This window comes from Phyllosticta citribraziliensis (assembly GCF_038025025.1).
Source record: "Phyllosticta citribraziliensis strain CPC 17464 chromosome Unknown J3D65scaffold_4, whole genome shotgun sequence".
Classification (NCBI taxonomy): Eukaryota; Fungi; Ascomycota; class Dothideomycetes; order Botryosphaeriales; family Phyllostictaceae; genus Phyllosticta; species Phyllosticta citribraziliensis.
In genome coordinates, this window is record NW_027117341.1 from 681385 (window position 1) to 706783 (window position 25399).

Below are 25399 nucleotides of genomic sequence, written 5' to 3' on the forward strand. Positions count from 1 at the left end.
TAATGCTTTGCTCATCGTAAAGGCCAACAGTGAGAACATCTCGCTCGCAAGCGGTGGTCCATTTTGAGCTTGTAGCACGTCTCACAGCGCGCAGCCAGCCAGCAGGGACAATCCAGTCCATTCAGCAACGGCTCACGCCGGCGACAATATGCACGTCATGGCCAGCTACGTAGCTGGTAGGTACCAGCCAACAGCCCCACACACCACGACCACCAACCCACCGCACCGCCACGCCACGCCAGCACATCCTCACCACCTTCTCAACCCCATGTCAATTTTCCCCTCTCCCGCGCCAAACGCCTCGCGCCGTCGCGCGTTGAGGCTGCCTGGCAGGCAGTTCGCCCGCGGCGCGAAGCGAGTGCGACACGGGCGTGGCTGGCCCCGATTGGCTCCAGGCAGTGGAGGGGCAGGCACTTTCTTACAACGCATGCTTTGGCCGGCGTGCAGCGCTGGGGCTGTAGGTACCGAGGGCTTGGGTAGGGTTGTCGCGATGATGCATGTTGTTGTGTGGCTGCGCTTTGGCGCTGGAGAGGTGGTGGACGGGTGGATTTGATTGGAGCTGTGGCAGGAAGGTGTGGGAGCCGGACTGTTGGGTCGCGAATGTTAGGTGAGGTAGGTTCTTGCGTGAGCCGCGCTGGATGGCTGGCTGGCTGGCGATGTGAGAGGCTTGCTAGTTGGTCGGTGACGACTGTTCGCTTCGAAAGTGTGGTTCGGAGAAGATGCAATGTTTGCAATATCCACTGCATTTCGAAACACCAAGGCCTAGGAAGAGAAAGCAGGCGGTGTCATATTGAGGACCACTGGATGATGGATCATTTGGGTTGTTCCCCTCGACTCAAGAACGAAGCAAAAGAGCAGGAAAACACCAGAAGCAGCGGACGGTGCAAACAGCGAGACCGGCGGAATACTGAGTTCGATTCCATCAGAATCGATTCCCAGCAAGTTCCAGCACATTCAACCGGCGTGAGAAATCAACCAGCGATCGAAGCAGAATTCGCGAACAATCTGCCGTTCATGAACCAAAGTGCTAGCCTTACCAGCATTCAGGCCGGCAGTTGGTTGACTGTTGCGCCGGTAGTATGGGGACATCCACTTGCGTTAAATTCGCCCATGCCAACCGGCCACCCAGGCTGTTCTGCTTCCGATTTCGAGCCACAACAGGTTTTCTCTTTCTTCGCGATCATGAATTCTCCTGCTGCATACCTGCTTATTTCTGTCAGCCTGTAGTTTTCAAATGGCGTGCTGCACCCTTTTGCTCTGTGTAAATTCAGAGGCTGAGACGATCTAGAGAAGTGAGCTAGAAGCAAAGGAGACATCCTAAATGTAGGCAGGATCAACAGAAAGTCAAAAGCAGGCTAGTGTCTTGTTCATTCGCGATGATCAATGTACAAATGTTCCGAGCTGGCACGCTCAAGCTCATGATTGTCCTGCTCTTTTGATGTCTTTGCCTGCTCTGATTACTCGTTGTTGAAAAAAGTAGCGTTTGAATGTCACAAGGCCGAATCATAGTTTGTAAAACGCATTCAATTACCCAACATGAAGTGACGCTGTACTTTGGCCATACACGAAAGGTATCAAAGTTCGCAAAAGGAAAGATACCTCAAGGGAGGGTGTAGCCGCCGTCAATGACGAGGTTAGCGCCCGTCATGTAGCTGCTGGCATTGCTGGCCAAGAAGACGTATGCCTGAGGGAGGAACAAAAGTTAGAAGGATCGCCGGACCGAAAGAGGCCAGTGGGAACTTACGCCCTTGAGCTCATTGGGATCGCTGAATCGCCCGCCCGGAACCATGTCGTACCACTTCCGGCGCCATTCGTTGGGGTGGACAGAGAGCACTGTCCAGGGTCAGCTTTTCGTTCTTTGTCTCCTCTCATTGGCCGAGTGAGAACGGTGGAGAAAATAGACTTACTATCTGTGTCGATGAAGCCGGGGCTGATGGCGTTCACACGCGCAAAGTCGACCCACTCGACACTCAAGCTCTTGCACAGGTGCACCACTGCCGCTTTGCTCGCATTGTAAGCAGCCTGCTTCTGGGGAATGTTGACCAGAATGGCCGACACGCTTGCGGTGAAGATGATGTTCCCGCTGCCACCCTCCAGGGTACCAGCGGCTTTGGCCTTCTTGAAGATGTTGGCAGCCGCTTGGGCCGTCCACATGGCGCCGTCGAGGTTGACGCCCATCATCTTGGACCACGATTGCTCGCTCTCTTCTTCGGCGGGCTGGTGTGCGGCAATGCCTGCGTTGGCGACCACAATATCCAGCCGTCCAAAGTCCTTGGCCACCTGCTCCAGCGTTGCCGTGATGGTAGCTCGCTCTTGCACGGAAGATTGGTAGGCGCGCGTCGTGACGCCTGTCTTTTGCGCCAACGACTCGGCCACCTCGTTTGCGTTCTTGCTCGAGGTGTAAATGATGGCAACGTGGGCACCGGCTTCGGCCAGTGCGGTCGAGACGGCCAAACCAATGCCGCGCACGCCGCCCGTTACAGCGGCGACCTTGCCTTTGAGGGAGAAATGGGAGAGGACTGGAGCAGCGGGATCGGGGTGAGGAGCGAGAACCATGATGGGCAGTGATGGGATGCAGTTGACAATTGAAGCTGAACTGGTAGACAAGATGAGGAGCAGTTGTTTCGCGGGGTGAGAGGAAAAAGTTTGGAAGGATTAGGGGAAAGAAGCCAAGTAAACAATGACGAGGACGTTGTGGCTGGCCGGACCGGTAAACCTGACAGTTGTGACGACGAGTTGCCCCACCTGTCGTTGGAGGTGAGGGCGACTGACGATCCCCCGCTTTTGCACCGCGTCACTTGCCCCGCTTCACCACCACACCCCGCTTGCCCCAGGAAGGTAATCCGGCCTCTACTGACCACCAAGTGCAGCCTTTTCTTTTGTTTATTCAGTTGTCCCCTTATAAAGAACAAATTCACACATTCTGGGTTGGGATTGTGACCACCTTTTCCCAATTGACTGTGAGAATGGCCACTCAAACTGTTCAGGGACCGGTACACCACCACAATATTTGCTGTCACTATTAATCTCTAATTCTTTTGCAGAATCCGGCCTTCGTCCTACGCGCTATCAAAGACGTCAAGATTGAAAACCGACCAGTTCCTGAATTTCGCTCCCCACATGATGTCCTCGTCCATGTAGCGCACACGGGCATCTGCGGCAGTGATGTATGACCATCCATTGATATATTGCTTCCTCTTGGAGAACAAATCAACAAACTATTGGAAGGCGCAGGAGAATAGTCGCTGATGGAGAATCCCAGGTCCACTATTGGCAACGCGGCCGCATTGGCGACTTTGTCCTGACTTCTCCCATCATCCTAGGCCACGAGTCTAGCGGCGTCGTGGTCAAGACCGGCCCTGCAGTCAAGCACCTCAAGCCGGGCGACCGGGTCGCCATTGAGCCGGGCGTGCCCTGCCGGCACTGCGACTTTTGCCGCGACGGCGCGTACAACCTGTGCGCCGACACCGTCTTCGCCGCCACCCCGCCGTGGGACGGCACTTTGCAAAAGTACTACTCTGTGGCCGGCGACTACTGCTACAAGGTGCCCGACCACGTTGACCTGGAAGAGGCCGCGCTGGTCGAACCCGTCGCCGTTGCTGTCCAGATCATGAAGCTCGCTGGTAACGTCGCGGGCAAGTCGGTCCTTGTATTTGGCTGCGGCCCCATCGGTGTGCTGTGCCAGGCAGTCGCAAAAGCTTATGGCGCGGCCAAGGTCGTTGGTGTAGATTTGTCGCAGGCACGCATGGATTTTGCAAAGCAGTTTGCCGGCAGTGAGACGTTGGCGCCGCCAAAGGTCGAAGCAGAGGGCAAAGAGCCGATAGAGAAGGCGGAGCTTTCCGCAGCCAAGCTGAAGGAGGCGGCCGGTTTGGGAGAAGGCCCGGATGTGGTGTTGGAATGTACTGGCGCTGAGCCGTGTATTCAGACTGGCGTCTATGCGGCCAAGAAGGGCGGCACCTATGTCCAGGCTGGAATGGGGAAAGAGGTCAGTTTCTTGAAACCCCCGTGACTATTCTAGGCTGACCCAACCGCAGAATGTTCTCTTTCCCATTACGACTGCTTGTATCCGCGCTCTGAACATCAAAGGGTCCATCCGGTACACCACTGGCGTTTACCCGGCTGCGGTAGATCTAGTAGCGTCTGGAAAGGTTAAGGTGAAAGAGCTCGTCACCAACAGGTTCAAGTTTGAGGAAGCGGAGCAAGCTTTTGAGTTGGTAAAAGCTGCCAAGGAAGGTGTCTTTAAAGTTGTCATCCAAGGTGTTCAGGAGTAACCAGGGGTAGAGTGTTGGAGGTTTCAGAAGTACGAGCTTCGTTTGCGAGCGAAATCATTTGAGAGCATGAGAAACGGAACTCCCTGCTCATTCCTGCAGAGAGTGTGCGCGTTACCTGGGAAGAGTGCTTGCTTACTTGCTTACCGAAAGATTGGAAAGCAAACAAACACTGGCCTTTTCGTCGACGATCAAAAGACAGTGACGTCCCAAAGCTCATGGTATCGCATATTCAGCTCTGGATCGATGCTAAAGCGTGATACATGATTGCGAATGTCATCCAATCACACTTGATGCATTGGCGAATGCGAGGCGGCAGTTTTGCCGACAGAACGACGCCTCGTTCCTGACAATCCCACAAAGCTTGTTTTGCGTCCATCCGGCAAACTTGAAGCGCGACATCTCCAGAGCACAACAGCAGGATTCCCAAGGCAACTCAAGCGGTTCGGCAACGATCAGCCCGATTCCCGGGAGGAGTTCGGTCGGCAGTCCCGAAGCAGTAATCCAGACGACCCCGGTTGTAGGTGTCGGTCTTGAGACGGTGACGCAACGGACCGGGAATACCGCACTGAGGGGAGGACACGTCCCATGGGGTAAGGGGAGGCCGCAACCCCAGTCCCGCCGTTAGCGGAATCTGGGGTCGCCGTGTTCGGACGGCCAGCCAACCATCGTCGTGGACCCCGGAGTGGGCGCCAACCTTGGCATGATGGCATGATCATCCTGCCAGTCAGGTTACGCATTGGAGTTTCTGGGCCTTGGAAAGTACCTGAAGGTGCCATGGTCACGCCGCTGCTGCGGTTCTGGATCCTGGTTGCCCATGGGGTGGAATGACGATTCTGAGGGGTCGTCGCGGCGTGGGACGGTGGCTTATATGTCTGATGGGCGCCCTAAGAGGGGGACAAAGGACATACCGAGCACTCGAGAATTGTCCTTCAAGCTGGGACTCTGTGGTCTTGTACTGTCACTATGAAGGCTGAAGAGATTGTCGGTGCCACTCTGGCGGAAGTGCTGCCCCAGACGGACAAGTACTGGTTCCAGATCCCGCATCTTTTGCAGCTCAACTTGATCCTGCTTGTCCCTCTTCTTTCCTCGGCTGTGGCAGGATACGATGGTACGTTGACCGATCTCTTCTGGTTCCTTGGGCTGACTTGAGTCTGTCTGCAGGCTCGTTGATGAACGGCCTCCAATCCCTCCAACAATGGAAAGACTACTTTGGCAATCCTCAGGGGGCTCTCCTCGGAACCGTCAATGCCGCCCAGTCTATCGGCTCAGTCGTGGCACTGCCCATGGTCGGCATGCTTTCTGATCGCTTCGGCCGCAAAGTCGTCCTGGTCTGCGGTCTGTTCGGCGTCATCATCGCCACCATAATCCAGGCCACGAGCACAACGCTCGCTCAGTTCATCGTATCGCGTCTCATCGTCGGTGCAGCGGGCATGCTCGCTGTCCAACCTGCACCGCTCTTGATTGCCGAGCTTGCCTACCCGACACATAGAGGCAAGTACACGAGCGCCTTCTGGACAATGTACTACCTCGGCGCGATACTGGCGAGCTGGACAACCTTTGGCACCGAAGAGTTCAACAACTCGTGGAGCTGGCGCATTCCCACAATCCTGCAAGCGGGATACCCGTGTCTGCAACTGCTGTTCGTCTGGTGGCTGCCCGAATCTCCACGATGGCTGATTGCCAAGGAGAGGACGGAAGAGGCACGCCTCTTGCTGACCAAGTACCACGCCGGCGGCGACGACCACAGTCCGCTGGTCGAAACCGAAGTGTCGGAAATCGTCAACACCATCAGGCTTGAGCAAGCGTCCAACGCGACGGGATGGGGCACGCTGGTGGCGACGGCGGGCAACAGGAAGAGACTCCTGATTGCCGTCTGCCTGGGCGCTTTTGCCCAGTGGAACGGCATCGGCGTCGTCAGCTACTACCTGACGCTCGTCCTCGACACGATTGGCATTACCAATTCGTTCGACCAGACTCTAATCAACGGGCTGCTGCAGGTAAGTCATTCGTTGAACGCTCTATGGTGTCCGCGGCCATGACTAACGAACGCTCCCCAGATCTTCAACTTCATCGCCGCGCTCTCGGCCGCCTTCCTCGTCGACCGGCTGGGCCGCCGCCCGCTGTTCATCTGGTCCGGGATCGGCATGCTGATCTCGTACATCGTGTGGACGGCGTGCAGCGCCGTCAACGTCGAGACGGGCAACAAGCCAGCCGGCATCGTCGTCGTCGTTTGCCTCTTCATCTTCTACTTCCATTACGACATTGCGTACACGCCCTTGCTGATGTGAGTCCTCCCCGGCCGCAAGCCCATCACAGAAAAAAAAAAAAAAAAAAAAAGGCCTCAATAATGATGCTTCGACGAAGAAAACTTGTTTGCTGATGGAACGTCAGGTCCTATCCCACCGAGCTCTTCCCCTACAGCCTGCGCTCCAAGGGCATCACGTGCGAGCTGCTCAGCATCTACGGCTCGCTCATCGTCGTCGCCTTCGTCAATCCCGTCGGCATGGAGAACATCGGCTGGCGCTACTACATCGTCTATTGCTGCCTACTCGCTGTATTCCTCGCCGTCACTTGGGCGCTTTTTCCCGAGACCAAGGGCCACAGTTTGGAGGAGATTGCTGAGCTGTTTGATGGGCCGGGTGCGGTGCCGTCATCGAGTGCTAGGAAGGTGGACAGCGCGAAGGTCAAGGCCGGCGTTGAGGCGGAGCATATTGAGGTTGCTTAATTTGTGTCGTTTGCTTCGTTAGATTGGCGTTTGGTTGTGGGCGTTGGGCTTCTACCGCCGTGTTCAAATGCTTTGATTTAGTTTCATCCTGTCCAACATATTTTAGCCTTCAATATCAGCCAAAGCCTTTGGAGAATTACCATGCGGTCGATGTCTGGGAAGGGGATACCCCGGAGTGGAGACGAAATTGAGGCACAAGAAGCCGGGGCTATAGGGAAGAAGAATGATTGTGCGTGGAGTTCCGTATCGTTGCGAAGACCGATAGCACATACCCCCCCAGACAGAGAAAGGGACCACCAATTCCGCCTGACCCAGCATAAGGACGACGTCGCCCAAAGCGACCACATTTGAGGCAACGAACGACTTGGAAACAACAAAACGACCGGGTATCTTGAGGTAAACATGATCCAAACACAACAAAAAAGCCAGGCAACCCACCCACACACACGCAGATGGAAAGGCGAAGAAAGACCAAGAAATTTCCAAACCCCTCCCTCTCGCTCTCATGCCCCCCTTTCCGCCTCTTTCCCCTTCTCCTCCCCACCACCACTTCCTCCTGCAGCATGATCATCCTCCGCAATATCTTCAAAGCCCCACGCAGCACCAGCAACGCTGCCACTGCCGTTGCCACCGCCGAACCGCCTTCTACCCACGACACCGCGCGTCCCCGACCCGCCGCCGGCTGGGTAACCGCCCTGCGTCAGTTTGCGCGCAAACGGCGTGATGGCCGTCTTGAGCCGCGCGCCTGATGCAGCGCCTGGAAAGCCTGCTGGCGTTGCGCCGTAAGGAGGTGCCGGTCCTGTTGCGCGTCCGGGCGGCGGCGCGGTGCCTGGTACATTGAAAGAAGGGCCGGCAATGGGGTCTGTCGGAAATAGGGCCGTTGAGCGCGCAAATTGATGTGGCAACGGAGGCGCGGCTGCGGGGGTTGTGGAGCCGGTATGTGACTGAGCGGGCCCGGCGCCTGGGAGGATAAAGGTGCGGGTCGAAGAGGAGAATGCAGTGGGAGCGGTAATTGTCGCGGAGTTCGTGGCCGTGTTGTTGCTGTTTGTGTTTGTATTTGTGGGAATGGTTGAAGAAAGGGCAGCAATGCGGCGAGCGCGGATTGTGCTCCGTTTGGAGGGCGTGCGGAGATAGCCAGGGAGCGGAGCTGGAGTGGAAGTGAGGATGTTGGGATTTGGAGCACCGCCTGGGTTGATGGTCAGGGCGAAGGGGTTCGGGGGTTCCTTTTCGGGCTCGGCAGGGGGTTCGTTCTGGGCTGGTCGAGTTGGTGACGAATTTCGGGAGAAGAGAGGTCGAGAGGCGGCGAAGGTGGGAGCGGTGTTGAAATTGAGGTTGAGCTTGACGTCCCCGAGGTCCAGGGCCGACGGGTCAAAGGCAGTCCAGTCGTCGTTGCGGCCGCCGTTGTTTTGTTCTTCATCTGGCACCGTTGACCCGTCTGTTGTGCGACGCTGCGAAATTTCGATCTCCTGCTCTCCTTCTTCGACGACCGACTCTGCCAATGGCAAACCTCGCGCTTCTCGAGATTGTCGAGCTCGCGCTGCCCAGTGCTTAATCATGCTTTTGGCATGTCTCTCGAAATTTCTCTCTGCGAGCGCCTCGCCTGATCTTTGCTGTGTCCGCACTTGGAACAAACGCCAATTCATCTTCTTCAAGCATTCAACTGCCGCAGAGGCAATCTGGGCGTCCAAAAATGCTGCTGCTCGGTCCTGATCATTGGATACTTTTTGCAGCTTGCTGAAAAGAGCACCGTAGGCGCCGGACAGCAGCCTCACGCGCCTGATGCGTTCGGCCTCCTCGTCTTGCTGCTTGAACGAAGTCGACTTCCCATGCCAAAAATCCAAGCAGTGAGTGGCCAACCTCAAGACAGCATTCTCACGCATCTCATGTGCTTGCCTCTGAGCCATTTCAACATGTGCTGCTTTGGCTCGCCACGTTTCGAAGGCTCGTCTTGCAATCCCAAGTTTGGTGCGTCGCCGGACAGTCGCGTATGCCTCTCTCTTGCGCATGCGTTGCGATTGATGCGTGCTCTCCCGCCATTTCTTGAGCGCGTGTGTCGTCAGTGTGTAGAACTGAGCATCAGTACCCCACGCCTCCAGTTCCCGAATTTGCTGGTGCTTCGTTTGAAGAGCAGTCCAGCATCGAGTTACTACGCGAGGCGCGTACATGGCAAGAGCTTGTGACTCGCTTTGTCGCTGCTCCTGTAGCTTTACACGAAGAACACCAAACGCCTTGCGCTTCAAGCGCATTTCTTCCGATTCTTGCAGAATTCGTTCTGACGCGGCCAGACGGTTCGACTTGTCGCCAGTCTTGTTTGCCCAGTTGCGGAACATGCTCCTTTTCAACTTTGTCTCCTGAAGGCGGGAAAGTATGGAGCCACGAGTCGCAAGAGACCACCTGTACAGCGCTTGAATGATGATGCGGTCGTCGATACGTTGCGCTAGCGCTTGGCAGCGAAGCTGATCATTCCAAGCGGTAAAGGCATTGCGCAAAACGAGCAGTCGGTTCAGATGCGCAGCTTTACGAGACTGCTCTGCTCGGACACGCAGCGTAGTCAGGGCTCTTCGAGCGAGACCGATAATCACTGTCTGGGCCAGTTCTCTTTCGATGGGATTTAGCTTTGCCTGCACTTTAATGCTGTTGAAGCCGAGCGAAAGCAGCCTCTTGTTGCGTAGATCCTCTGCTGCAGGCCCAAGAGACTGAATAGACATGACCTTGTTCGAAAGAATCTGCAAGCTCTTCCTCTTCAAGTCCATTTCTCTCTTCGCCTGGACCTCGGCCTCCCTCTCCTTGACCTGCAACAAGCGGTCGATCAGAGTGGCAAAGGCTTTCCTCTTCAAAGTCGCATCATACCGCTTCGCTGCCCTCCGCTCGGAGAACTCCCAAAAACAGGCACTGTAAGCCTGTTGAATCACATTCTCCGATCGAAAGGCCAGAGCGACGTCGCGCTCTTCTTGCAAAGCCGTGTACCTCCGGCGCCAAATCGCAAAGAACTTGGCCAGGACATGTCTTCGCACCTTGAGCTCTTCAACAGCCGTAATCTCATGCCAAGCGTTGAAATACTTGAATCTTAAAATGTGTCGCCGTGCAACCTGAGTACGCATGACCTCATCGGCAGCAGAGTTGGCCCAGTGCGTAAAGGCCTTTGTCAAGACGAAAAGATTACGAGCCTTCTCGGCACGTCGTTCGAGGTGATCAAAGAAGCGTTCCGTTTCCTTTTGCTGCCGCTTGGAGTTGTGCTGCAGTTTGAACATCTCAAGCGCAGCCTCCATGAGTTTGCGTTTGTTGAAGCGGTCTGCTGCTTCGTCCATTTGCATGTGGAGATCGCGCTGCTCCATAGCCTTGTCTCTCCACGTGTGCATGGCCCTCCGAGCTGCGAAGAGAGATCGAGCGTACGAAAATGTTTCTGCGTCAGCGATCATCTGTGCAGGCGAGGGCCTGTACAGCATCTCGGGCGGGACATAATGCGGCGATTCTGGACTTGGGCCACCAATGGAGGATCTCCTTGTCCGAGGGCTGCCAAAGTCATCTAGGTCCTCAAACGATGAGATGTTGGGCTGTTGTCTTTGAATCTCCTCGGTCCTAGTAATCCTGATGCTGCCTTGGCTGGAAACAGACCTAGCTCGCCTTCTCGTATGGCGTACTTCCGAGGGGGCCCGGGAGCTCAATCGCCCTCGATAAGGCAAGGCTGAATGCATTGCTGCTCTTGGCTCCCTCGAACTGGACCTTGCCCTTCCACGCCGCCAAGTGCTAGGATCCAACAATTGACTTGACGACCTGGGGCGCCTGGGCGGTGCACTGAGTCCCTGATGCCCTCGTCCAGGCACAATGCCATTCTCGTCCTCATCACCCCACGGTCCCAAGTCCCTCGTTCTGTCGTAATTGGAGTCATTGAAACTCGCGCGCCGTGACCTCGGCGTCGGCATGGCGTGGCCGTAAGACGCTGGGGCTTCCTCCTCCTCCTCCACCTCTCCTCCCAAGTCGTCAAGATCGTCGTATTCATCGAATCGCCTAGTGACCTCCTCGACGCCCTCGCCTTGCTCGTCGACCTCGAGCTGGATTCCCATATCCCCGAGCAGCGCCGTGAAGCGTCCATACAGCGTCTCCGTGCTGGTAGGATCATCGTGACCGAGAGCGCTGCCGGTTTGGACTTCACTGTGCGGACGAGTCGGGAGCTGTGGCTGGTTCTGCGGGCTCGCGGCGCGCATGCGCAATAGGAAGCGGAAGTAGACGCGGTCATGGTTGGGGTTGATGCCGCGCTCAGCGAGGACCTTGTCGTATGCGGCGAAGAGGGCGCGGTACGGTGGACCGGGGAGCTTCTCGGCAGTGGTGACGATGGTATAGAGGATCTCGACATCTGCGACAACGCGCGATTAGGGAAGTTCCGTGGCGGCCGCAAAGTGCAGCACTGGCGTAAGGGAGGCGCGCATACCCTGATTAGAGAGGTGAGGCAGCTCTTCTGCAATCGAAGCTGGCATTCGAGAAAGGCTGTTGTTTTCGTGCAAGTGGTTGAGGAGTCTTTGACGCGCTTCGTCGGCCGCGGCACCATTCAAGCACGCGCGTAGGGTTGTTGCTGTGCGCGGTGTCGCTCATGAGATAAAAGTCATTACTCCAATGCGCCGGCTCCAATATAGCAAAAAGCTTGTGCTAAAAAATCAAAATGGAAGAATTAATCGAGCGTCGGTCGGAGGCAGCGAGGGGCTAGCGGGCGGGTGGCATCAACAAAGAGCTCGAGACAGAGCAGAGCGGCTGTCGGGAGACGCGACTCGGCAAAGGAGCTCACCAAGGAATGGCTGGGCCCGCTAGCGCCTTGGCATGTTTGCCATGTTTGAGGAACTACTGCGCCTCCCGTGACGACAACGATGAACGCCAACTGACTCCCAATTCCAATCATCAAAAACCATGCCTGGTAGAACGCGACCCATCGAAAAGTTTGCAGCAGCTGCAACGCAATGTTCGGCAGAGGTGAGCCATCACAGGTTCACTCCAAATCAGCTCCGCCCTAAGTTTACGAACAGAGCGCCGCATATGGCAAATGCATCCTCGCCGACTACAAGAACGTGCACAAAGACATGTGCCTGAAGGAGTTCTTGAGACTTAAGGACTGCTATCTAGTGAGTTTCTCTCCCACCGGAGGTGGAGTAATAGGTTACTTATTCCCTTTAGGTGGCGGCCAAGAAGAAGTAATCGAAGACGGTGTTCACGAAACTATCCGCAAAGAACGTCATTTTACATCATGCCATAACGTGTTTTCATTTCAAGTCTATGGACCGAATCATGTCATCTCTTACTTCTTCCATCTTTTTCTCAGCCTCTACAGCTTGACAAGCCTCAACATGAAAGTGGCCCTCTGAACCTCCTGCTCTTCCTCCGCGATGATCGCATCTTCTGCGTTCTCCGGCGCCTTGCCCTCCAGTTCGGTGACCTCGTGCTTGTCCAGTGGTCTCCGCAGCGCCTTGACCATCATGCTAGTGTGGCTCTCAAACACCTTCTCGATGCCCGTGCTCTCCGGGTCACTCAACACGCGGTACTGCATGCCGACATCGTCGGTCGGCACAAGGCCAGCCTTCTTGCGCAGACGCTGGACGCGGTTGATGATCTCACGGGCCAGGCCTTCTTGCGCAAGCTCATGGTAAGACTCACAGTCCAGGATGATGAGGACGTCGTTGTCGGTGTTGACCTCTTGGGTCTTGCTGGCCGCGCTCTCCTTGAGGCCACGCTTGACGAGAAGGTCCTCGGGACCCAGCTCGATGCCGTCGACGGTGATGGCACCGTTCTTGAGGTAAGCCTTGACGTCATCCGTGGAAAGGCTGGGCAGAGCCTTCTTCACCTTGACTGCATCCTTCTTGAGCTTCTTGCCCAAGACCGCCCAGTCAGCAGAGACGCTGTACTGAACATTGTACTTTTCCTCGTCAGCAGAGAGCACAAGGTCGCGCACGTTCATCTCCTCGCAGATGTAGCTCTCGAGCGACTTGACGTCATCAAGATATTGCTGGTCGGGGTGAATGATAACCAAGGTCTTGAGCGGCGTCTTCAAACCAATGTTCTTGCGTTCGCGCGACACGCGGCTCAGGTCGATGACAGCCGCCATGCGGGCCACCCGGCGCTCAACAACCTCGTCAAAGAGCTCTTCACGGACCTCGGGGAACGCAAGGAAGTGAATGGAGCGGGAGTCCTCGGCAAGGAGGCTGTCAGGAATGAGGGGGAGAAGACGCTGGTAGATGTTGTCGGTGATGAAAGGAGTGAAGGGGGCGAGGCCACGGATGAGGGTGAAGATGACGTCGAACAGAGTGTTGAGAGCATGCTTGGTGTCGTCAATGCCGTACTCGCCCTTGAGGCGGCGGCGGTTGAGCTTGATGTACCAGTTTGTGGTGTTCTCGATGAGGCCAAGCAATCTAGGCACAACAGTGTAAAGCCTGTAACCGGCCATCTCCTGGTTGACGAACTTGAGCAAGCTCTGACAGCTGGCCATGATCCAGCGGTCCATGACGTTGGTGTTCTGCTTTTGAATAGAAGGATCGAACTTGAATTCGACACCAGCGACCTTCTTGAGCAGCGCAACTTGTTGCTCGAAGAAGTTGTAGCTGTTCCAGAGAGGAAGCAGCACCTTGGAGACAATCTCCCTGACACCAGCTTCCTTAAACCTCAGAGGCTCAGCTCGGACAACGGGCGAGTTGATGAGGTACAGACGGAGTGCGTCAGATCCATATTCATCCATAATCTTGGAGGGATCGGGGTAGTTCTTCAAGCGCTTCGACATCTTCTTTCCATCCTCGGCCAGAACAATACCGTTAACAACACAGTTCTTGAAAGGTAGCTTTCCAAACAGATGAACACCAAGGACGGTCATGGTGTAGAACCATCCTCTAGTCTGGTCAAGACCCTCAGCGATGAAGTCACCAGGGAAGGAGGACTCGAATTTGTCCTTGTTCTCGAAGGGGTAGTGCTGAGAAGCATAAGGCATGCTTCCAGACTCGAACCAGCAGTCAAAGACTTCCTCGATCCTCCTCAAGACACCCTTGCCTTGCTTGCTAGGGATCGTAATGTGGTCAATCTTGTGACGGTGCAGGTCGGTCAACTCGCCCTCGTAGCCACTCAACTCCTTCAACTCCTGGACGCTGCCGACGCAGACGACCTCCTTGAAGTCCTCACTGACCCACAGGGGAATGGGCGTGCCCCAGTAGCGGTTTCGGGAAACGGCCCAGTCACGCGCATTGGAGATCCAGCTTGCGAAGCGCTTCTCCTTGACGAAAGAGGGCACCCAGTGGGACTTGTCGATACCATCGAGCATCTGAGGGATAATCTCGGGGATGCGGACGAACCACGAAGGCACAGCGCGGTAGATGAGAGGGGTGTCAGATCTCCAGCAGAAGGGGTAGCTGTGAGTAATCTGGCTGTCCACGATTACGCGGCCATTGGCCTTCAGGTGCTTGATGATGACCTTGTCGGCTTCCTTGACGTGCAAGCCAGCAAAGTCACGGACCTCGGGCAGGAAAATACCGGTCTCGTCGACCGGGTTTGGTGCAGGCTTCTTTTCGCTAAAGACGCCGGCCTTCAAACAGACGTTATAATCGTCCTCACCGAACGACGGGGCGTTGTGGACAATACCAGTACCACTGTCTGCCGTAACATAGTCGGCATTCAACAGCTTGAAAGCGGTGTCCTTGAAATCCTCCTTGAAATAGTCAAACGGAGGCTCGTACTTCCAGCCGAGCATATCAGTCCCCTTGAGCTTTTGTACAACCTTGTACTTGGCCTTCTTGGGGTCCTTGTACAGCGTGCGCAAAAGATTTTCGAGGAGAATGTAGTTGCGCCCCGAAGCCTCGTCGTGAATCTTGACGTACTCGAAGTTCGGGTTGGCCGCCAGGGCCATGTGGGACGGGAGTGTCCACGGCGTGGTCGTCCAGGCCAGGAAACCGGTGTTGGGGTCCTCGACGAGGGGGAAGTAAATGACAATGGCCGGGTCCTGCACGTCCTTGTAGTTTTGTTGCGCCTCAAAGTTGCTAAGAGGGGTGTTGAGGGCGGTCGAATATGGCATGACCTTGAAGCCGCGGTAGACAGCGTCCTTCTCGAAGAGCTGCTTGAAAACCCACCACTCGGACTCCATGAACTGGGGGTTCATAGTCTACAAATCCTCCGTCAGCCAGAGTCGCCGTCTCCTACGCCATCGCGCCAAGAACAAACCTTGTAATCGTTGTCAAAATCGATCCAGCGACCCAGCCGGTCAATGGTCTGCCTCCATTCTGACGCAAACCTCATGACGATGGCCCTGCACTCCTCATTGTACTTTTCAAGGCCAATGTCCATGACAGCGTCGCGGCCACTCTTTCCCAGCTTCTTGTCGATTTCGTGCTCAATCGGCACGCCATGAGTATCCCAGCCAAACCGCCTCTCCACGTATCGTCCCTTCATGGACCAATACCGCGGGATAATGTCCTTGATGGTCGAGGCAAGCAAATGGCCGTAGTGAGGAAGGCCGGTCGCGAAAGGCGGACCATCGTAAAAAGTGTAGGGCGGCTTGCCCTTCGAGAGCTCGACTTGGCGCTGAAATGCATCGATTTCTTTCCAAAGCGCGAGGACGCGCTCCTCTTCCTTGGGAAAGGAGATGGACATGGTCGCGGTGTGCGGGCAGACCCAGGTCCTCTGCTTGCCGTAGGACGGGAGAGAATTGAGGGCGTGCGGCGGGGTATGTGCGTTGAGTGGTGGTGCAGCCCAGGTGGGATGGCGGGCAGTTCCAAATTTCGGAGGTGACTGGGCCGTGAGTCAGACCGCCGCGGCGAACGACGGCAAGGCCGCAAGGCACGAATTTTGTATGCAAGGAACCAAAACCATCTTTTTGGCGACATGGTTGATTTATGGAATTGTACAAGCTAATTTGTGACCACATGCAACTATTCGACGTCGCCCTCGGCTTCTTCTTCTTCGTCGTCATCGTCATCGTCGTCCTCATCATCTTCCCCATCCGAGACCTCCTCTCCAAGTTCCTTGAGACGTTTCTGTGATAGTCGTCAGTGGACAACTCGAAAATCATGACGGGAAGATTTTGACCGACCTTGTCCTTTGACCTCTTCTCTTCCAAGTCGGACAGAACCATCAACATGTCGTCCAGCTCGCCTTGTGCGCTAGCTCTGGCTTCTTCTTTCTCCTTTGCTTCGGCCTTTGCCTTTGCGAGAGCCTCATCCTTCTCCTTGACCGAAGCTTCTTGCTTCTGAAGCTGGTTCTTGAGGTCTTTGACCTCTCCCTTCACCTTTTCAGCCTCCTTCCTCGCTTTCTCGGCGTCCTTCTCTGCCTGTTCGACTTTCTTCGAGAGCTCTTCGACTTGTGCCGTTTTGCGCCGCAGGGTCTCTTCCAGACTCGTCAAGTTGCCCTGAGTAGTGGATAGGTCGGCGCGCGTCTGGCTGAAATTGAGCTCGACTTCTTTCAATTGCTTCGTCGTCTTTTCCAGGTTCTCTTCGGCTTTCTTGGCTCTCTGTTCGAGGCCAGTGATTGTTGCCTTAGCGTCCTTGACCTCCTTGTCAAACTGCTCATTCTTTTGCCGAAGCTCCGCCACCAGCTTCTTCGATGTGTCCAAGTCCCTCTCGGCATACCTGCTACGCTCGTCAAGCGCCTGCCGTTCCCTCTTCAACTGCGCAAGCTCCTGATCATGCTGCTCTTTTGATCTTGCTACTTGAGCCAGAGCATCTCTCTGGCGCTGCTGGAGTTGCACATTCAAGCTAGCTGTTTCCCTCTTCTGCTGCTCCTCCAATTGGGCTAGTTTGTCCTTCCATTCGGCTTCCAACTTGGCCATTGCCTGCTCGTGGCTGTTTTGAAGGGATTCATTCGTTTGTCTGACCCTGGTCAACTCTGTAGAAGAGGTCTCATGGTCTTTGCGGTGGACAGCTTGCTCTTCGTTGAGCTGTCTCTCGAGGGCCAACAATTGGGACTCGGCGTTTTGCAACGCCTTGGCCTTGTCATCGAGCTGGCCTCGTAGAGAGTCCACCAGGTCACGATCCACACCATCAGGATTCTGATGAATCTCGATACCTGGGTACCTGTCAATTGCGCGCGACATTCTGCTAAAGTTATCCTTGAGAAAATCAACAAAAGTCGCGTCGAAATAGACGTCAGGGAGCGTTCCGCCGTATTGTGATGTGCCGCCCTGAGGCAAAACCTCGAATTCGCGCACAAGTGGGTGGGTCCGAAGTTGGGTTATAGCATCCAGATATTTCTCCCGCCCAAGTCGGTTCAAGAGTATAGGTTGGAAGTCTCGTCTCGGGATAGGTGAGTCTTTGGTAGAAAACTCGTAGATGATGCCAAGTAGCACCGCGCAGAGACCACGCACAACAGGTTTGTCGGTGGTGGTGCGAGCAGCCGTAGTAACGAGTGATTGGATACTGCTACCTTCGCCCAAAAAGTCGTTGACAGCATCAGGGTCTTCGAATAGCCACCCGCATAAAAGCTGAAGGTAGCCGATTGTGATTCGTTCATCCTCCCCATTCGCAAGTCCGGCAATCAGATTGCTGCTCATGGCCTGTATGCAAGTAACCACTTCTTCCCCGCTCTCCGCATCGCCTTCAACTACGCCCATGAGCAGGCTTTTGGCATCCGGATTTTCAAATATGAGATGGAAGGCAATGACAGAGGCAAACCAGAGCCGGTATGAATCGACTGTCTGGAAACTGTGCGGGCCACGGATGAGGGTAGTCACCACGTTCGCAGAGTCATCTTCGCCAGCGAGGTGAACGTTGATGGCGTGGTTCAAAAAGTGGCGCCCGGTCTGGTCATGGTTGTGAAAGTAGGCCTTCAAACATTCGCATGCGGCAAAACGAGCATCGAACAGTTGGACAGATGCGGCGGCAAGGATGAGATGGAGGAGCGCTTCGATGACGTGGACATGGGTGACACCATTATGAAGCTTTTCACCATTGACCTGTTCCGGTGGACTTGTTGCGATGGTGACCTGGGTTTGCGCAAAGATTTCCTGAAGTCGCGCATTGCCTCGGATCACATCACCACACACATAAAGGGCCTATGGATATTAGCGATTGAACGGAAAACTGCTGGGAATACTGACTTGCGACCTGATGGGCACCGATGCCGACTCATCAAAGGCCAGATCGAGACATTGTTGGAGAAGACCGTGTTTGTAGAACGCGTCCTGATTGGCTGGAGTTCCTATGCTGCCCCTGACGACAAACATTCGAAGAACCCCAAGCAAGCCGTACAGATTCTTTTCTTTCGAAGGGCTCTCCCAAGCATCATCATCTGGGCCTGGACCTTTTGGCTGGGGGGTGTGGACACCGTTTTGAATAAGGTGCGCAAGCTTGGGCATGCAACCAGATTCCCTAAAGGCCAACTGGTTTGACGCGTTGTACTGGATGAGGTTCGCCATCAGAGTCAGGCAGTCCTGAACGACAATTTCGCCTTGTCTGATGAGCCCGTCGGCCTCGATCAAAATGAATATCTTCTCGAACGCATTTTGGAACGCGACAATCTTTTGGAGCTCAGGGGACGACTGCGTCAAGTCAATGAGGAGGTCGATGGCAACTGCAGTGTGTCAGCGTGTGGTCTCTGGCCGTCAGCATCCATCTCACCCTCTCTGACTGGCTCCCTGGGATCATCCAGTGTTGCAACAAGTCTGGGTATTCCGAGCGGCGCGGACAGTATGCATTCCTGGGTCCTCTCTGGTCTCAACCTGGAAATATCTTTGAGAAGCTTGAGGGCATAGCGGCGGGAGTAAAAGTCGTGATTCTCGAGGAGATCGAGGAGAATGGTGATGTTGTCTTGGCGCTACCATGAGCTCAGTACAAGCTGGACTAGGGGGAGCACCAAGCTTACTTGAGTGAACTCGTCGGCCATCCACAGGGAAATGTCTTCAGAAGCTTCAGGCTGTAGCACGCAGGGTCATTCAGCATTCCATTGGCTACACTGGTCCGATTGATTGCCGCTACATACACTATTGTCATCTGGGTTGAACAGCATCAACAGCGTCTCCAGCAACACCTTTATTGTGTCCAGATCCTCCGCATCCTTGGTCAGGGCACTAATGAGATTGCGCAGAGCCCCGGACGCTACAGAAGCTGGAAACTGCTTGGCGAAGCTCCGCAAGCCCAGCACAGCAGCACGTCGGTCCTCGAGGAGAGTGGCGCTTGAAAGACGGCTGCATAATGTGTCGATGGTAGCAGTGGCTGTTTGCTTTGGCGGCGCTTGCGCCTCGAGCGCGCGCAACATGTTGTTCTGGACGGGCACTGGGCGATGTCTAGCGGAGGAGCATCGTAGGACGGCGGCGGTGTGGAATTCGGGGACGAGTTAGGGACGCAGTGGTTGCAGAGGGAGTCGACGCGTCTGTTCCTTAGGTTGGCCGAAAGCTGTCCCAAACCACAGGTGAACCGTGCCCGCTCGCGATGGATGCGGGCCCCTCGGCCCCGGTGCCGGTGCCCTTTTCTTGGCGCCCGCACCGCCTGGCCCGAGCACCACCTGCAGCTGCCCTGCTCCAGCGACGCGCCGCGTTCCGCTCCGTCGACAACCATCTTTGACATCTTGCTCCAACAATACAATCTCGGTCGCATTCTTACACGGAATGCGCATTGAGCACGTCAATCGCTTCTAAAACCAACCTTGGGCGCTGCCCGCGTCCCGCCTGTCAGCTCGACAGCTACGTCGCCTCGAGTTTCGCCGCCGAAGTCTCTTCCACGCCCTCGACTTGACCCTACCCGCGCACCTCGCTCTCGCCCGCAACCATGGGTGTTCCGGCGCTTTTCAGATGGCTTTCGCAAAAATACCCCAAGATCGTCTCTACGGTGGCGGAGGAAAAGCCGCTGGAGTATGCCGATGGCTCCAAGATGCCAGTCGATACAACAAAGCCAAATCCAAACGGCGAAGAAATGGACAACCTGTACCTCGACATGAACGGCATCGTTCATCCTTGCTCCCACCCTGAGGACAAGCCGGCGCCCGAGACCGAGGAAGAAATGATGTTGGAAGTGTTCAAGTACACGGAGAGAGTGGTGAACATGGTGCGGCCGAGGAAGATATTGATGATCGCTGTCGGTATGTTAAGATGCCCCGTCATGGCAAACTTCAGGGCCCAGTGCTCCCCGGGAACTGTCACTGAGCGCCTGCATGACACGTCTCGAGAGGTCGCCCTTGTTGCTACTGTCGTTGGCTTTGTTCAACAAACGTGCTGACATTTGCAGATGGCGTTGCCCCGCGCGCCAAAATGAATCAACAACGCTCACGCCGATTCCGTGCCGCCCAGGAAGCCAAGCAAAAGGACGAAGACCAGGCAGAGTTCATGAAGATGCTCAAAGCAAAACGGGAGACGAGTGGAGAAGAAGGGGTCCACGAGGCAATCGTCAAGAAGACGTGGGATAGCAATTCGATCACCCCAGGAACGCCATTCATGGATATTCTCGCCAAGAGTCTGCGTTACTGGTGTGCTTACAAGTTGAATACTGATCCAGCTTGGGAGATGGTATGTCCGAATCCCACAAACACACTCCTCCCCCTACTGACATATTGCAGTTGAAAGTCATCATCTCCGACGCTACTGTGCCTGGAGAGGGTGAGCACAAGATCATGGAATTTGTCCGCTCGCAGAGACGGTCTCAAGGCCACGATCCCAACACGCGTCACGTCATGTATGGATTGGATGCCGATCTGATTATGCTGGGTCTGGCGACTCACGAGCCTCATTTTCGTATCCTTCGCGAAGACGTCTTCTTCCAAGATTCCAAGGCAAGGGCCTGCAAAATTTGCGGTCAGACAGGTCACTACGCAGATCAGTGCAAAGGCGAAATCAAGGTCAAGCAAGATGAACACGACATCAAGCAGGCACCAGTTGCGGAGAAACCTTTCATTTGGCTGCACGTGTCGATCCTCCGTGAGTATTTGGCCGCTGAGCTGAATGTGCGGAATCAAGGATTTCCTTTTGACTTGGAGAGAGCTCTCGACGACTGGGTTTTCATGTGCTTTTTCGTCGGGAATGACTTTTTGCCTCATCTCCCCAGTTTGGAGATCAGAGAGGGCGGAATCGATACCCTCATCGCCATCTGGCGGGATTGCTTGCCCGCCATGGGTGGCTATGTCACAAAGGATGGCCATGTGGACTTGAAAAAGGCACAGGTCATCCTCCAGGGTCTCGCCAAGCAGGAGGATGCTATTTTCAAGCGTCGCAAGGTATCGGAAGATAAGAGGGAAAGAAATTTCGCACGCAGGAAAGAACGGGAAGATGCAAACAGAGCGCGAATTGAAGCTGCTGCCGCACGAAAGCGCCCGAGGGTGTCCAACGAGGGCCCCAACACGCCTTCGGCCGGCAAGGGCGGAAGGAAAGGGGAGACGGCTGAAGATTTCATCAACAACGTCCCTCTGTTCGCCCCGGGAGAACTCCAGTCTAAAGAGGCTAGATCGATGACACACGAGAACTTCGTGAATCGAAAGGCAATGTTCCAGGCAAATCAGAGCACTGCTAACCAAGCGAACAAGAGCGCGGCTGCCATGTTGAAGGAGAGCTTGAAAAAGCCTCCTGGACAAGCGTCAGAGGGCTCGAATGGAGCGATGGACGTTGACTCTACACCCGCCACTCCAGGTGGCGACCCGACGACCTCTCCACTTGGAAAGAGAAAGGCCGAGACGCAAGAGGTTGAGGCCACCGAGATTCCTGGCCAGGAAACCCCCGACGTTTTGTCCACACCCAAGGCCGAAGAGCCCGAGGACACTGTGCGATTGTGGGAGGATGGGTACGCAGACCGGTACTACGAGCAAAAGTTCCACGTTGATCCCTCAGACCACGAGTTCCGGCACAAAGTTGCTAGAGATTACGTCGAGGGACTCGCCTGGGTGCTTCTCTACTACTTTCAGGGATGCGCTTCCTGGACTTGGTACTACCCTCACCACTATGCTCCGTTTGCGGCAGACTTTGTCGACATAAGTGACATGGAAATCAAGTTCGACAAGGGCACGCCGTTCAAGCCTTACGAGCAACTGATGGGTGTCCTGCCTGCTGCGTCGAACCATGCCATTCCAGAGGTATTCCGGCCCTTGATGACCGATGAAGAGAGTGACATTGTCGACTTTTATCCAGAAGACTTTGTTGTCGACCTCAATGGGCAAAAGGTGTCGTGGAAGGGTGTTGCTCTCCTTCCCTTCATCGACGAGAAACGACTTTTGAAGGCCATGGGAACAAAGTACCACTTGCTAACAGCAGAGGAACACGCTCGCAATGAGTTTGGAAAGGACGTGCTCTTGTTCTCCACAAGGCATCCGCTGTACGAGGAAGTCGCCAAGGTGTTTTACTCGAAAAAGCAGGACCAAACAAAACACAAGCTTGACCCTCTGGTGAGCCAAGGACTCTCAGGCAAGGTCGAAAAGAACGAGGACTACCTGCCCGAGAGCGCCTTGGTATTCCCGTTAGAGACCAAGGGCATGCCGGACTTGGACGAGGACAAATCTATCAGGTGAGTACACATTCTTTCTGCTCTTTGACAATTACTGACAGGCCTCTACAGCGTACATTACGAAATGCCCAAGTCATCTAATGTACACAAATCGATGATCCTGCGGGGAGCTGAATTTCCTCCGACCGCTCTCGACTCTGCAGATGTCCAAACGATCGCAAGTCGCGCCGAGAACTCGGGTCGCTCTCATGGCGGCGTGCCTCTGCGCAACGACGATCGAGGCTACTCTTCCCACAACCAGAACCGCTACTCGAACGGCCCTCGGCGTGACAACCATCGCAATGGTGGTCAAATCGATTTCGCACCCCGTGGTCCCCCGTCTGGCCCTGGTCAACGCGGCCCTGGCGGCCAGCTCAATCCTGAGAACCCCTTCGCTGCCTTCATCAACCCCAACTTCAACCCCGCCATGGGTCACCCACCGCCGCCCCCGCCGCACCATGCGGCTGCCAATGGCTGGGTCCCGCCTCCGCCCAACCTTGCGGCTGCCAACGGATTCATGCCGCCTCCACCTGGACGTGGCGGGCAGCAAAACGGCGGCGGGTATGGTGGCGGTTACGGAGGTGGATCTAACAGATCTGGAAGTGGTGGATACGGAGGCGGCGGCGGCGGTGGTGGTGGCGGCTACGGCGGCGGAAGACGAGATGATCGTTATGTGCCCGGCGGCGGCAATCGTGGCGACGACAACTACAGACCAGGTGGTCGCGATGGCGGGCACGACAGCAGGGGAGGCCGTGGCGGTGGAGGACATCGTGGCGGAGGCAGAGGTGGCCATGGACAGGGCGGCCAACGCGGTGGTCACCGTGGAGGCAATCCGTACGGCAGGCGTTAGGATCGTTCCAATCACAGGCCCGGTTGCTGTGGCGGACACAAAGGCAGCGGCGGCTATAGAAGTGGATGCATACCCCCTTGGCGGCTCTGACTGTGTTAAGCTCTGAAATGCGTTAAGGGGAATTCGACTGCCCAGACAGCCTTTCAGGCCTTGTGTGCGAGCAAAGATATTGACGCAGGAGGAAAACCGGCACTGGGCATGGGAAACACGGCGTTGAAGCAGCATGAAATGCCTTGAGTCGGGCTTCACTTTTGTCCCCGCGAATATCAGTTGCGGCGTCAGCTCATGAGTGGATGCGTACCTAGATATTCTTCTCAATGGAATCATGAAAAAGCTTGTTGTGCGACTGCTTAGTCCAATGTCATCTTGATCTTGAGGAAAGTGTTTGCGTCTTCCAGGTGTGTTGGGGGTGGTGTGGTAGTGGAGTGTTGCGTCTATGAAGCTGCAACGCATGGTGGTGTTGTTTGCACGCTGCCTTCATCTTTGATTGCTTACATGTACTGACAATCCACCTGCTCCTTTTACAACGGCAAACATGTGCTTCTTGAGTGCAGCCGCAGTGCCAGAAGTCATTGCTTCCTTTGACAGCAACTATGGCTCAGGAGGTATGGGACTTCAGTGAGTAGGAAGAGCTTCAGCACCAGGCGACATCGCCGACGGCCCTTCACTTCAACATGTCACGTTGCTGCAGGTGAACAAGTTTAGCGTTATGATCTGATTACACACTTAATTGTATCCATAAGGTCTCAATCCAAATCCATCAATTGTAGTCTCGAGAATATTGACTCCACTCGAGTCGGGGCATCGTACTATCGTCTGTTGCGAGACGATTGCGCGCAACGTCGCCAAAAGGGTGACCCCCCTTTGCTATGATTTGTTTGGTTAACAGCAAGTTTCCTGTCAGCCTGTGAAACTTGTAGATACACAAAACAGCGGTCCTGACACCAAGCCAATCAAGCTGTGCAACGACAACGAGAACGTTGTTCGGTGCGCCAACGGCGGCGACTTCAACGCCGCGACAAAGCACATCGACGTGTATTACAGGTACGTCAAACAAGCAGTGGAGGACGTGTCAGACCAGGCAGCCTGCTCAACCAGCGTGCCTAGTCCGCGATATCGCGTAGGTTCTTCGTCGGTATACCGAAGGACTTGTCGCTGTCGAGCGATACAGCTGATTAGTCGGCAACGGCGTCGTCGGCGACGGCGTCATTGTTGACTGCATTGCCGGAGTTGATGGTGTTTGAGGCGTTTTCAAGAAGTGATTCGTCGGCTAGTGAGTCGCCGGGAGGTGAAACAGGAGCTTCGGCGCTCATGATGGCGGCGAATACAGTGAGGTGAGGGAGTCGTTGAGACAACTACAAGACGATATCGCTGGAGGGCTGATGACGTGATCGCTGCTGGCGGGCAAACGAGAGAGGAGACGGTGCGGTTTGAAGACTCAACACCAAAAGATTGTGAAGAGAGAGAGAGAGAGAGAGAGAGAGAGAGAGAGATGCGTTCACGCGAGGGCTCATAACCTGATGAAGTGACTGTGTGAACTGTCGATTCAACTATCTACTGAACTGTCCGTTTTATGGAAAACACCAGACGGTTTGCCTAATTCGGCACCGCCGTCTGTAAACAGACCTCCGCGATATCGCGGATTAGGCGCGCTGGTTGAGCAGGTTGTCTGTTCTGATAGATAGTTCAATCGACAGTTCACGCAGTCATCTTCATCAGGACGGAGTCGCGACTGTCTCGTACGTCTCGACGAACGAAATGGCCGTTTTGTCGCCGAGTATGGTAATAGACCCGCTGAATGGCTCGCTGAGCTCGGCTGTGTTTGCGGCTGCCTATATGGTTGATTCGCAGGCCGTCGCGTCCGCGGCAAATACACTCGATACAAGTTGCTGCCGTCGACGCCGACGAAGATTCCACGCTCGGCTCGAGCGTCGAACTTCGCACTCTTGAGACGTCGAGCAGACGGTATGTGAGCATACGGTATGTGAGCGTACGCTGATGCTCCAAAAACCGGCACCTTAGCCAGTCATTCATGTGGCTTGCCAAGTGCTCCATGCAGTCGGATGGCATGCGTAAGAAGACTTTGTCTTTGATTGACGCATTGAGGAACGCCGTCGGCACATCTCCCTGCTCACAAAATAGG

The 25399-nt window shown here is 55.2% G+C and overlaps 9 protein-coding genes across 9 annotated transcripts; 5 read left to right on the forward strand and 4 right to left on the reverse strand.

Annotated features, from left to right (window-relative positions):
- Window positions 1-460: 460 nt before the first annotated feature.
- On the forward strand, window positions 461-1280 carry J3D65DRAFT_281461 (uncharacterized protein). The gene has a single exon (XM_066795079.1). It carries the CDS (start codon window positions 601-603, stop codon window positions 1225-1227), a length of 627 nt encoding a protein of 208 aa, XP_066656761.1. The 5' UTR covers window positions 461-600; the 3' UTR covers window positions 1228-1280.
- Window positions 1281-1600: 320 nt separating this feature from the next.
- On the reverse strand, window positions 1601-2556 carry J3D65DRAFT_666203 (uncharacterized protein; the record flags this gene model as incomplete). Its single annotated transcript, XM_066802903.1, has 3 exons — window positions 1601-1684; window positions 1745-1833; window positions 1908-2556. 3 exons carry the CDS (start codon window positions 2554-2556, stop codon window positions 1601-1603), a joined length of 822 nt encoding a protein of 273 aa, XP_066656762.1.
- Window positions 2557-2812: 256 nt separating this feature from the next.
- J3D65DRAFT_618802 (chaperonin 10-like protein) lies at window positions 2813-4565 on the forward strand. The gene is made up of 4 exons (XM_066799682.1): window positions 2813-2993; window positions 3045-3167; window positions 3263-3985; window positions 4035-4565. The coding sequence occupies exons 1-4, from the start codon at window positions 2967-2969 to the stop codon at window positions 4269-4271; spliced, it is 1110 nt and encodes a 369-aa protein (XP_066656763.1). The 5' UTR covers window positions 2813-2966; the 3' UTR covers window positions 4272-4565.
- Window positions 4566-4859: 294 nt separating this feature from the next.
- Window positions 4860-7122, forward strand: J3D65DRAFT_618807 (general substrate transporter). The gene is made up of 4 exons (XM_066799683.1): window positions 4860-5379; window positions 5433-6268; window positions 6329-6555; window positions 6663-7122. Exons 1-4 carry the CDS (start codon window positions 5235-5237, stop codon window positions 6994-6996), a joined length of 1542 nt encoding a protein of 513 aa, XP_066656764.1. The 5' UTR covers window positions 4860-5234; the 3' UTR covers window positions 6997-7122.
- A 301-nt stretch (window positions 7123-7423) lies between these two features.
- Window positions 7424-11735, reverse strand: J3D65DRAFT_281475 (Sfi1 spindle body protein-domain-containing protein). The gene is made up of 2 exons (XM_066795080.1): window positions 11426-11735; window positions 7424-11350 (listed from the first exon to the last, which is right to left on the reverse strand). The coding sequence occupies exons 1-2, from the start codon at window positions 11469-11471 to the stop codon at window positions 7500-7502; spliced, it is 3897 nt and encodes a 1298-aa protein (XP_066656765.1). The 5' UTR covers window positions 11472-11735; the 3' UTR covers window positions 7424-7499.
- A 125-nt stretch (window positions 11736-11860) lies between these two features.
- Window positions 11861-12355, forward strand: J3D65DRAFT_618814 (uncharacterized protein). Its single transcript, XM_066799684.1, has 3 exons — window positions 11861-11958; window positions 12012-12107; window positions 12160-12355. The coding sequence occupies exons 1-3, from the start codon at window positions 11896-11898 to the stop codon at window positions 12178-12180; spliced, it is 180 nt and encodes a 59-aa protein (XP_066656766.1). The 5' UTR covers window positions 11861-11895; the 3' UTR covers window positions 12181-12355.
- Window positions 12232-15756, reverse strand: J3D65DRAFT_586322 (tRNA synthetases class I-domain-containing protein). The gene is made up of 2 exons (XM_066797757.1): window positions 15178-15756; window positions 12232-15118 (listed from the first exon to the last, which is right to left on the reverse strand). Exons 1-2 carry the CDS (start codon window positions 15604-15606, stop codon window positions 12308-12310), a joined length of 3240 nt encoding a protein of 1079 aa, XP_066656767.1. The 5' UTR covers window positions 15607-15756; the 3' UTR covers window positions 12232-12307.
- A 2733-nt stretch (window positions 15757-18489) lies between these two features.
- J3D65DRAFT_281508 (uncharacterized protein) lies at window positions 18490-19410 on the reverse strand. The gene is made up of 4 exons (XM_066795081.1): window positions 18928-19410; window positions 18811-18861; window positions 18567-18755; window positions 18490-18519 (listed from the first exon to the last, which is right to left on the reverse strand). Exons 1-3 carry the CDS (start codon window positions 19201-19203, stop codon window positions 18663-18665), a joined length of 420 nt encoding a protein of 139 aa, XP_066656768.1. The 5' UTR covers window positions 19204-19410; the 3' UTR covers window positions 18490-18519; window positions 18567-18662.
- A 75-nt stretch (window positions 19411-19485) lies between these two features.
- On the forward strand, window positions 19486-23680 carry J3D65DRAFT_618822 (exoribonuclease 2). Its single transcript, XM_066799685.1, has 4 exons — window positions 19486-20022; window positions 20169-20446; window positions 20497-22427; window positions 22479-23680. The coding sequence occupies exons 1-4, from the start codon at window positions 19713-19715 to the stop codon at window positions 23254-23256; spliced, it is 3297 nt and encodes a 1098-aa protein (XP_066656769.1). The 5' UTR covers window positions 19486-19712; the 3' UTR covers window positions 23257-23680.
- Window positions 23681-25399: the final 1719 nt, after the last annotated feature.

What these genes read in the sequence shown, in the direction of transcription:
- J3D65DRAFT_281461 (XM_066795079.1), top strand. Translation starts at nt 601, where the DNA reads ATGTTAGGTGAGGTAGGTTCTTGCGTGAGCCGCGCTGGATGGCTGGCT.
- J3D65DRAFT_618802 (XM_066799682.1), top strand. Translation starts at nt 2,967, where the DNA reads ATGGCCACTCAAACTGTTCAGGGACCG. An exon ending in CTCAAACTGTTCAGGGACCG is followed by an intron (nt 2,994 to 3,044) that starts GTACACCACCAC and finishes ATTCTTTTGCAG; the next exon opens with AATCCGGCCTTCGTCCTACG. An exon ending in CGGGCATCTGCGGCAGTGAT is followed by an intron (nt 3,168 to 3,262) that starts GTATGACCATCC and finishes GGAGAATCCCAG; the next exon opens with GTCCACTATTGGCAACGCGG.
- J3D65DRAFT_618807 (XM_066799683.1), top strand. Translation starts at nt 5,235, where the DNA reads ATGAAGGCTGAAGAGATTGTCGGTGCCACTCTGGCGGAAGTGCTGCCC. An exon ending in GGCTGTGGCAGGATACGATG is followed by an intron (nt 5,380 to 5,432) that starts GTACGTTGACCG and finishes GTCTGTCTGCAG; the next exon opens with GCTCGTTGATGAACGGCCTC. An exon ending in GCGTACACGCCCTTGCTGAT is followed by an intron (nt 6,556 to 6,662) that starts GTGAGTCCTCCC and finishes ATGGAACGTCAG; the next exon opens with GTCCTATCCCACCGAGCTCT.
- J3D65DRAFT_281475 (XM_066795080.1), bottom strand. Translation starts at nt 11,471, where the DNA reads ATGCCAGCTTCGATTGCAGAAGAGCTGCCTCACCTCTCTAATCAGG. An exon ending in GCCTCACCTCTCTAATCAGG is followed by an intron (nt 11,351 to 11,425) that starts GTATGCGCGCCT and finishes GCGTTGTCGCAG; the next exon opens with ATGTCGAGATCCTCTATACC.
- J3D65DRAFT_618814 (XM_066799684.1), top strand. Translation starts at nt 11,896, where the DNA reads ATGCCTGGTAGAACGCGACCCATCGAAAAGTTTGCAGCAGCTGCAACG. An exon ending in CAACGCAATGTTCGGCAGAG is followed by an intron (nt 11,959 to 12,011) that starts GTGAGCCATCAC and finishes GTTTACGAACAG; the next exon opens with AGCGCCGCATATGGCAAATG. An exon ending in GACTTAAGGACTGCTATCTA is followed by an intron (nt 12,108 to 12,159) that starts GTGAGTTTCTCT and finishes TATTCCCTTTAG; the next exon opens with GTGGCGGCCAAGAAGAAGTA.
- J3D65DRAFT_586322 (XM_066797757.1), bottom strand. Translation starts at nt 15,606, where the DNA reads ATGTCCATCTCCTTTCCCAAGGAAGAGGAGCGCGTCCTCGCGCTTTGG. An exon ending in ATTTTGACAACGATTACAAG is followed by an intron (nt 15,119 to 15,177) that starts GTTTGTTCTTGG and finishes GAGGATTTGTAG; the next exon opens with ACTATGAACCCCCAGTTCAT.
- J3D65DRAFT_281508 (XM_066795081.1), bottom strand. Translation starts at nt 19,203, where the DNA reads ATGTTGCGCGCGCTCGAGGCGCAAGCGCCGCCAAAGCAAACAGCCACT. An exon ending in TCAACCCAGATGACAATAGT is followed by an intron (nt 18,862 to 18,927) that starts GTATGTAGCGGC and finishes TGCGTGCTACAG; the next exon opens with CCTGAAGCTTCTGAAGACAT. An exon ending in TGGCCGACGAGTTCACTCAA is followed by an intron (nt 18,756 to 18,810) that starts GTAAGCTTGGTG and finishes GGTAGCGCCAAG; the next exon opens with ACAACATCACCATTCTCCTC.
- J3D65DRAFT_618822 (XM_066799685.1), top strand. Translation starts at nt 19,713, where the DNA reads ATGGGTGTTCCGGCGCTTTTCAGATGGCTTTCGCAAAAATACCCCAAG. An exon ending in GATATTGATGATCGCTGTCG is followed by an intron (nt 20,023 to 20,168) that starts GTATGTTAAGAT and finishes TGACATTTGCAG; the next exon opens with ATGGCGTTGCCCCGCGCGCC. An exon ending in GACGAGGACAAATCTATCAG is followed by an intron (nt 22,428 to 22,478) that starts GTGAGTACACAT and finishes AGGCCTCTACAG; the next exon opens with CGTACATTACGAAATGCCCA.